Raw genomic sequence first — 10198 nt, 5'->3', positions numbered from 1 at the left:
GTACAAGGTCTCATATCTAGTATGTGTGGGCGCCCAGATTTTAACTCAGATTTCTGGCACCAGGTTCAGCACTTTAGTCATTGCACCATCTGCAAGTTTTGCATTTCAAAGCTGGCAAGCTATAATGCTTTCTTTCTCCATTGGAGCCCCTTCACATTTGTATAACTAAAGATAAGGAAACTTGTTTGTAGTTTGAAACTAAGGTATCCCTATTGTGCTGAGAACACTGTTGGACAGTGGAAATAACGTCACATTTTAAGAGTCATTGCTTTTCTTCTGTAGTATGTTTTTGTTTTGTTTTGTTTTTTAGTTTTTTTGCAAGGCAAATGGGGTTAAGTGGCTTGCCCAAGGCCACACAGCTAGGTAATTATTAAGTGTCTGAGACCGGATTTGAACCCAGGTACTCCTGATTCCAAGGCCAGTGCTTTATCCACTACGCCACCTAGCTGCCCCGAAAATCGTGTTTTAATTGTGAAGGACAATTTTGAGTTTTTTAGCCTGCTTGTTGTGAATCAAGCTTCAATCATTAGACTGATTTGGGCCTTCCAAGACTGTCAACTGGGATTACAGACCTGGTGTGAGTCAGGCATGTGTGAAAAATGTGGATTCCCAGTAGGATCTTGCCACAGCACAAGACCCACTCTAAACCGGGTATCAGTTTTGCCGAGTTTTGTGTAGCAATATTACAACCACTGAGATAGTGTTTTGTTTTGATTTCTTTTTTTTGTTTGTTTGTTTGTTTAAAGGCTTCTGTTGACAGAAAATCCCAGAAAAATCAGAACTGGAAATCTATCTACATGATGTTATCAGTCATATCTCATTCTGTATTTCAAGGAGTAAAGGAAGGAAGGAAGAAAGACCCCCTCGAAGGGACTCCCTAAAGCTTCAGGCTCACCACCTTTGATATCAATAATTCATACTTTACAAATTGCCTCCATATCCATCCTCTCATTATCATTTTTGTTGTTGTTGAGTTGTGTCTATGACCCCATTTGGTGTATTCTTGGCAAAGATTCTAGAATGGCTTGCCATTTCCTTCTCCAGCTCATTTTTTACAGGTAGGTGAACAAACAGGGTTTAGTGACTTGCCCAGGGTCACAACTAGTATTAAACTCAGGAAAATGTTTCCTCTGACTCAAGCCCTGATATCCTATCTACTGCATCACCTAGCTGCCCTTTGTTAGTTCCTTCCAATAACCTCACTGGATAGGATTGGTTATTTTGTGCAATAAACATCAAATGTTGAAGCTCAAGGACACTGGCCCATGGAGTGTGGTCTTCTGATTTGTAATTTGAGTGATCTTTTCACCTATTTTAAAGTTGCTATGTGAAGGACAAGGAAGGGTTGGACTTTAAATCACCACCTGTAGATTTTTAATAAATCCCTCCAAAGAATCTGACACAGAAGGATTTTGGAGTGTAGAGGTCCTACATTGTCAGGGGAAGCTAAGGGAATTACAAAGACTTCTAGAATTGAATGAGGCTGTCAAAGTATAAGTAGTTTCTCAAAACTATATTCCTGGGGCAGTCAGGTGGCGCAGTGGATGGAGTACCAGCCCTGGAGTCAGGAATACTTGAGTTCAAATTTGACCTCTGACACTTAATAATTACCTAATTGTGTGACCTTGGGCAAGTCACACTAACTCTATTGACTTAAATAAATAAGATTAAAAAAATAAACTCTACAGCTACTTCTCTGGATACAGATGGTATTCTCTAGATCCCTTAAACACAGATCCTCTAAAATTGCCCCTGATTATTGCACTGATGGAACGAGCTAGTCCATTATGGTTAATCATCACCCCAAGTTGTTGCTAGTGTCTATAATCTTCTGGTTTTGCTCATCTCACTCAGCATCAATTCATGCAAGTCTTTCCATGAAAAAGATTGATTTCTTTAGAGAGTTTTCAGGCTTCATATTAGTCACCTTGCTTCCTGAGTATCTCCCCCTTTGATAATTACAAAATCAGGACAATAATGATCAGGATGCTGGGAGACTTCATCCTATCAAGAAGAGACAAGAGATCAGATAGTATTGTGAAAGGAGATTAGTTTTTGAGGAGACATTTGGGCAGTTTGATATTGTGCAACCATTTTTAGGCTACAAAGGAGGTTAATAATTTTCGCTACTCTGTTTTCACATAAATATTTCTCTTCTTTCCCAGTTTGTGTGTCATTACTTTAATGGCTTCCACCTATAGGTTAGATAGAGGTGAGATCTTAGAGAATAAAACTTAAAATGTCTAACCCAAATTTTTTGTCACTTTAATTTAACCCTATATTTTAAGATTTTTACACTTTTAGGGTTCACAATTTCACAAAAGGAGTCAGAGCATTTTTTTAAGTGTATTCACGGATTGAGGTGATATGGGGAAGTGACACCACACTTACTAGAATTCTGAGACTCTAGACCAGTTTCCAAATTGTGTTCAGCTTCTTGGGGCACTATATCTAGTGTGCACATGAGGGCGCCACATGAACATTTTTGACCTAGCTCCTTAATGAATGTTAGCTTCCTCATTAGCCTATAGGTGCTGGGGAAAAAGTACTGAGGCATTCAGGATCCCATGAAACAAGGAAGTTTGGGAACTTGTATCTAGAGAATTCATCCCACAAGGCTGCTGGTTTACAGGAGGGAGTTCTATCGGTCAAACAGAGTGATTTGGCCCAGATGGATTTGGAGTAGAAAGTGAGGCTGGTGACTTTGCAAATCCAATTCACTCGCATGTCATGGCATTTCATCTCTGATGCTGCGATCTTCAAGAATGAAGGACAAATGGGTGACTAGGTGGTTCAATGGATAGAGCACCAGTCCTGGAGTCAGGAGTACCTAAGTTCAAATCAGGCCTCAGTCGCTTAATAATTGCCTAGCTGTGTGGCCTTGGGCAAGTCACTTAACCCCATTGCCTTGCAAAAAACAAAACAAAAAAAAAAGAATGAAGGACAAACAACAATATCAGCCAACTTTCTGCCCAGAGGTTTCTTTCTCATCGAGTATATCCTCATTATAGGAAATAATTTACTTTTCCCAGGGATTCTTTTTCTCTTTGTTCCATCACCTGAAATGGGAAGGTGAAATTTCCATTCCATTCCCATCACCAAAATCTAATGTAGGCCCTCCACATTTGGATCATTGAAACAGTTGACTTGTCCCCCACCTTTTGTCTCTTCCCCTTCCAGTGCTATTCTAGATACTTTAATCCAAGTACTAACTCATCAGAATTTTTTTTAATTTTTATTTAAGGCAATGAGGTTAAGTGACTTGCCCAAGGTCATACAGCTATGCAATTATTAAGTGTCTGAGGTCAAATTTGAACTCAGGTCCTCCTGGCTCCAGGGCCAGAATTCTATCCAGTGCACCACCTAGCTGCCCCTCATCAGAAATTTTTAATCCAGCTTCCTACTCCCTACAGGATAAAGTCCTAGCTCCTGCCTAGCATTCAAAGCTCTTAAAAGTTGGTCCTTAGTCTACTTCTTTGCCATCCTATTCCCTACTTTCCCCACCCTCAATCATTTTTTTTTAGGTTTTTGCAAGGCAGATGGGGTTAAGTGGCTTGCCCAAGGCCACACAGCTAGGTAATTATTAAATGTCTGAGACTGGATTTGAACCCAGGTACTCCTGACTCCAGGGCCGGTGCTTTATCCACTACACCACCTAGCCGCCCCCTTCAATCATTTTTTAGTCAACTCAGTTAAATTTTCAATTCAACATTGTCCAAGCTAGCATGATGGCTCCCTCATCACAATTTGTACATTTTAATCTGTGCCCTTTTTCTCTGGTGATATTTTACAGTGAGGGAGAGAAGACTGGATGTTGGCTCTGAGATAAGAACAATAACCTGGTCTGTCTTGTAAATGTGAAATTTTTTTATAATAAGGATAGAGATCTGATCTCAAAGCAAGAAGACCTTGATTCAAGTCTGGATCCCTTCTTTGATACATACTCACTGTATGACCCTGAGGAACTTCCTCAATGCTTTTCACCAAGAGTGTCAATCTTTTTTTTTTTTTTTTTTTTTTTTTAGGTTTTTGCAAGGCAAATGGGGTTAAGTGGCTTGCCCAAGGCCACACAGCTAGGTAATTATTAAGTGTCTGAGACCAGATTTGAACCCAGGTACTCCTGACTCCAAGGCCGGTGCTTTATCCACTACACCACCTAGCCGCCACCTAGCCGCCCCCCCAAGAGTGTCAATCTTAAATAGAAAGGGGACCCACTAATCTGTATTTAAGAATCTCTATGGGCCTTTAATATTATCTTCTCTTGTTGTATTGTATTTATTTTGTTTAAATATTTTCCTATTTCTCTTAAGATGATAGGCAACAACAAAGAAATTAACTCAGCCTGCTCTGGCAGAGAATTCCCTCAACTGAGGATCTCCTGTACTAATAAAATCACAGTCTAATTCTTATCTCTCTAACATGCTGATATCTGTCTCTGATAAGAATTGAAACCAGGGGTTCTTAACCTGCTTTGTAAAATGATCTTTGATAATCTGGTGAAACAGACTCTTTTTCAGAATGTTTAAAATGCATATAATACATAGGATTACAATGGAAACAAGTTATATTAAAGTAGGTACAATTTTTTTTTTTAAGTTCATGGGCCCCAGGTTAAGAACTGGAAGAACTGGGGTTTTTTGCATTTATATGTAAATATAGTTTTCAATATTCACTTTTGTAAGATTTTGAATTCTTAATTTTTCTCCCTCCCTTTCTCCCTCTTCCCATCCCCAAGACAGCAAGCAATCTGATATAACTGAAAAGTTCTTAACCCCAAGAGTTAAATCTAGGTTAGAGATCAGAAAAATTCCTAGCTACACCTGAGTCATTAGATTTTGTGACAGGTTGTCAAGAATGGGAATCTTTTTCTCTTGGTTATTTTGTTTGCTGTTTATCCTTTCTTCTCAAAGAAGACCTTACTATCGGAGAGGTGATGCCATGACATGCAAGTGAGTTGGATTTCAGTGACATGTCAGTGCTAAGTCACCAGTCTCACTCTCTCCTCTGGAGTTATCTGAGTCCAGTGGCCAGATGTGGATCTAGACAACTGGAGATGGCCCTGGATGCAGTGGGAATCCTTGGCCTGTTAAAGTTAAATCTTTCCTAGGTCACAGTTTGACTGGGGCAATAGCATTCAGTCATTGAGATTAGGTGAGAGACTGTGCACCTATCCAACCTTTCTGGAGAGTAATTTGGAATTATGCCCAAAGGGCAACAAAAATGTGCATACCCTTTGATCCAGTAATACCACTGAAGAGATTATGAAAAAGGGTAAAAACATCACTTGTACAAACATTTTCATAGCAGCCCTGTTTGTGGTGGTAAAGAATTGGAAATTGAGGGAATGTCCTTCAATTGGGGAATGGCTTAGCAAATTGTAGTATATGTATGTCATGGAACACTATTGTTCTATTAGAAACCAGGAGGGGAAGCCTTAAAGGATTTGCATGAACTGATGCTGAGTGAGATGAGCAGAACCAGAAAAACACTGTACACCCTAACAACAACATGGGGGTGATGATCAACTATGATGAACTTGCTCATTCCATCAGTACAACAATCAGGGACAATTTGGGGCTATCTGTGATGGAGAATACCATCTGTATCCAGAGAAAGAGCTGTGGAGTTTGAACAAAGACCAAGGACCATTACCTTCATTTGGGGGGCCGGACCCGTTATCTCATTATGTAATTTTGCTATTTCTTATACTTTGCTATTTCTTATACTTATGATTTTTCTCTCTCATCACATTCATCTTGGATCAATGTATACCATGGAAACAATGTAAAGACTAATAGACTACTTTCTGTGGCGGGGTGGGGGAGGGAAGCAAGAATAGGGGAAAAACTGTAAAACTCAAACTAAATAAAATCTTTCTAAAAATGAAAGATTAGGTGAGAGAGAGAGAAAGAGGGATGAGGTCAAGAGACCAAGAATGACCACTTCCAAAAAGAGAAAAAATATTTGGGTTGATTGGTTGGTTCTTTTCCTTCATATAGCTCTTTCTATGTTTTATACACCACACTAAGCATTCTAAAATTATTATTTCGTTTGGTTCTCACAACCACTCTGGGAAGTAGGATATTATTCCCTTTGCTATTGTTATACAGATGAGGAAACTGAGATAAACAACTTGTTAAGTGACTTGTCCTGGGTCACACAGCTAGTAAGTATCTCAATCTGGATTTGAACTTCAGTCTTCTTGCCTCCAGGTCCAGCTCACTATCTACTATACAAACTAGTTTGAAAAAGAAAAAAAAAGGTAGATGGCATTTGAGGATAGTTTAGATATAGTCTCTTAAAGTTACTTTCAAGCTGTGAGATCATTAATGGTTAACGTGTCTCTCACATGAAGATTATCTAAGAATGGACACTGATTTTAAACTAAGTAGTTTGTTGAATGTTTTCTCTGTCCTTGTACATTACCTTTGTGACCAGAAATTTACTTTCAGAGCTGTTCCAGTGGGGCCCCTCTCTGACCCAAGCCCCATGCTTTGGACATTTGCCCAATTTCTTCACCCTCAGTAGATAATCCCTTCCCTGATTGACCTTTAACCCCTGTCAACTCCGGAAACTAAAAATGAGGCAACAGGCAGAAAGAACCTCACAATTCCAGCCTCTGAGGGCAGGAGAAGGATGAAAGAAATAGCCCACCAGGTAAGACTGCACTGAATTGTGATAACTTTGTGTCTGGGCTATGGGTGGTGGGGAAGAAGCAGGTGTTGAAAAGATATTGCTGTTAGGTGGATGATAGCTAGTTGTTTAAACTATCAGGCACTCTCTGAAATGCTTCTTTGAGCCTAGAGTTTGGAGCCCTCCCATGTCTCACCTTCTGTCTGGAAAAATACCCAGGTTCCTTTACTTTAGTAATTTTTTGATGTTTAACCTTGGCAAGGGGGTCAACCTGTCCAGGGGAGGAGTCAGTTTTGACCAAGGAGCTGCTGGGAGGAGTAGATTCCCCTGTGAATCTGTTTAAGGAACAACCAGATGGGGATTAGGAAGCCAAATAATGAGAGAGCTCTGGAGGCTCTGGCCAACGTCTAACCTATGCTTTAAAGAACTCAAGTTACGGTTTAAAGTTTCTGTGATCTGTCGGAGCATATCTACCCATCTTAGTTGGGATGAAAATGTTTCCTTTGAGGTATGTAAACTGAGCCCCAAACATTTTGATGTGAACCAGAGGGAGGCAGCTTTCTAGATTATAAAGAGTGGTTAGAAATATGTCACAACAAAAAGCCTTTCCAAGGGAGAGGACTTCAGTGACAAAATGGCCTATGGGGGACCCTTCTCTTAAGATGACTTGGTATTAATTAGGTCTTGAGTGGTTCAACCAGTAATATTGATTCTACCTGCATATGTATGTAGTAGAAATTTTCCAGTCAAACAAAATAGACAATAAAAGAGAGTCACAGATGACCTAAAACTGAAAATTTGACCTAAGAATGCATTCAAAGGCAACACTGCACAAGAACACTATCCTCTCCAAGTCCTTGACTCTACTATTTAACCTGCCCCAAAAGCAGGTCAACTTGAATCTTGATATAGGGAGTAAGAGTCCTTTCTTCAAATCTCTGGATGGTGAAAAATCAAATTATCAGACTCTCCACTGTTCAAGTTAGCTCTAGAATCCTGTGAACAAAACCCCAGATTGGAGAGGGTGATTAATGTTTATGTCTCATGTAATCAAGGTCTTTTCACCAGGTTGCCATAAGCATTTCAGTCAGAGGGGAGGGTGAGATCTTTGACAGTGTCTCTGGGTCTTATTTTTATCAACTATAAAGGAGATTTTTTTTAACTCAATGATCCTTAAGGTCCTTTCCAGCACCAAAGAGTTTATATACTTCCATGAAAATAAAGCTTAGAGTAGGGAAGCAATTTGCTCAAACGGAGTTAGTGGGAGAGTTATCCTGACTTTTAAAAAGCCCAGGACTCACTTTATATCAATCTAGTACATAGTTTAATGGATGTTAACTGACTGATTGATCATGAAAATTGTTTTTGTTTGTTTTACCAGACATATGATTTCATTGGGTTGGGGCATTCCTGATGAGAAACCTCTTTACTAATGTAAATCCACGTTTTCTTTGCAATGTAAGATCTTGGAGACATTGTTACTTGTTTGGCAAAAAATTGTACATACAAAAACTGTCAACTAGATGGTTAACTGGAGCTGAACAGAGCAGGCCAGAGACAGAATAGTCGGGATTCCAACAGAAGTTTAATTTCAAGTGAGGGAAGCATCTGGCAAGAAAGTTCACATGTGCCTTGCCCCAAAGGGGAGAAGTGGCGGGGGGGTGACCCAAGACAGCATGGAGAGATTGCAATACTTCTACCAATGACTATACAGCAATCTATAACCCTAACAATAAGCAGTTAAAAGCAACAATGAGACAAGTTTGATTCATAGCAGGGCTCCATGCCCAGAAAACATGTATTTGTCTGGTGCTTGTTTGAGTTCAGAGATGGCCTGGTGTTGATCAAAGCAATACAATAATTGTGATTTTGTCAGACAGTGAGATCATCCAGAAGGTGAGTACAAAAAGTTGTTATTATTCCAAGCTTGCTTGCTGGAACTTAGCTTTGCAAAAACAGGGTGTCCCCTAATATCCTGACAATGCATGCCATGTAAATGGTAGGTAATCACAAAGGGAAGTTAATAGCAGTGGAGGAACTAGAAAAGATCTACAGAAGGCAGAATTGGAGCTGAGTCATAAAGGAAACTAGGAGAAAGAGGTCAAGAAAGTGTGTGTTCTTGACATGGGGTCAACCAATGAAAAGATTTAGAGTCAGGAGATGGAGTACCTTCTATTAGTGGAAGGTGAGAATGCCCTCAGGGATGCAAGGCAACCTGTATGTACAAAGGCATGGAGAGAGGAAATTCAGTATCATGTGTGAACAAAGAAAAGGTCAGTTTGACCAGATTACAGAGAATGAGAGGTGGGGATGATGTCCATTGAGAGTAGAAAGTTAGGTTGGGGCAGTTAGGAAGGGCTTTAAAAACTTAACAGGGGAATTGATATCTGTAATATAAATCAACTGAAATTTATTGAGTTGTAGGATGATGTTGACATGATTAGACTTGCCTTTAGGAAGAATACTTTGGCAGTGGAATAGATGAACTGGAATATTAGATTGTAAATTCTTATCTTTTGCCTCTTTTATATCCCTAGCACTTACAGGCTGCTAGAGGGTTCAGTGGCTAGAGAGAGCATTGACCTTGGAGTCAGGACAGGAGTTCGAATTTAGCTTCAGAATCTTGATACTAGTTGTGTGACCTTGGGAGTCACTTAACTCTGATTTCCTCACTTCCAGGGCTATCTCCAAACATCCTGATTCACATATGGTCACTAGATCCACTTGACTCTGGAGAAGGAAGTGACACTGGTGACTTAGCACAGCAACACCCCCCCCCCCAATTCACTTCATGTGCTTGTATCACCTCCCTGATATCATGGCCTTCTTTGAGAATGAAGGAGAAACATCATCATCCCTAGCACTTAGCCCTGAGCCTGACTCATAGTAAGAATTTAATAAATGTTGATTGATTGATCAGAGTATGGAGAGATCTGAGACCAGAAAACTAGCAGTCTAGCACTGCCTGTTCAGAAAGGTTCTTCAATTTTCCAAAATAATCTCAAGTAGTGAACCCCTTCAGTGCCTTTCTTTTTAGTTGCCATTAACTTTTGCTTTGCTTTTTCTCATTTTCTTTTTTTTTCTTTTTTTTTTTTTAGATTTTTTTTTCAAGGCAATGGGGTTAAGTGGCTTGCCCAAGGCCACACAGCTAGGTAATTATTAAGTGTCTGAGGTCAGATTTGAACTCAGGTACTCCTGACTCCAAGGCTGGTGCTCTATCCACTGCATCACCTAGCCGCCCCTCTCCTCATTTTATTAAATGGAACAGAAACTCTTTCTCAGTTCAGTTATTTTTTTAAGGTGGCAAAAAATGTAAAACCAAAAGAGGGGGTCAGTGTCCAAAAAGATAAGTAATCCTCTCTGAAATGATCACAGAAGCCATGGAAAATAGGAAATATGAATTACCAAGATCCCAGTTATAAAAAGCAAATCTATGTAAAACTTGTATCATGTTCCCATCTGTCATCTCTCTTAAAAAATTGTTCTCTAGGAGGCAATCTTAGGAGCTCAAAGGTAATCCTTGTCTCTCTCTCTCTCTCTCTCTCTCTCTCTCTCTCTCTCTCTC

General features: G+C 39.8%; 1 protein-coding gene across 2 annotated transcripts in view; it reads left to right on the top strand.

Moving 5' to 3' along the window:
• The first annotated feature begins 6550 nt into the window (after positions 1-6550).
• Positions 6551-10198, top strand: part of FPGS (folylpolyglutamate synthase) — a 30679-nt gene continuing 27031 nt past the window's right edge. Inside the window, exon 1 of one of the 2 annotated variants that reach the window (XM_074211086.1) lies at positions 6551-6657. In XM_074211086.1, coding sequence (XP_074067187.1) covers positions 6637-6657 — 21 coding nt within the window. In that variant the 5' untranslated portion in view covers positions 6551-6636. Of the gene's footprint in view, positions 6658-6708; positions 7142-10198 lie in introns of those variants that run through there. The other variant, XM_074211084.1, reaches the window with a different exon arrangement.

The sequence above is a fragment of the Macrotis lagotis genome, chromosome 1, assembly GCF_037893015.1.
Source record: "Macrotis lagotis isolate mMagLag1 chromosome 1, bilby.v1.9.chrom.fasta, whole genome shotgun sequence".
NCBI classification, from domain to species: Eukaryota; Metazoa; Chordata; class Mammalia; order Peramelemorphia; family Peramelidae; genus Macrotis; species Macrotis lagotis.
This window is presented reverse-complemented; position numbering and strand designations above follow the sequence as displayed.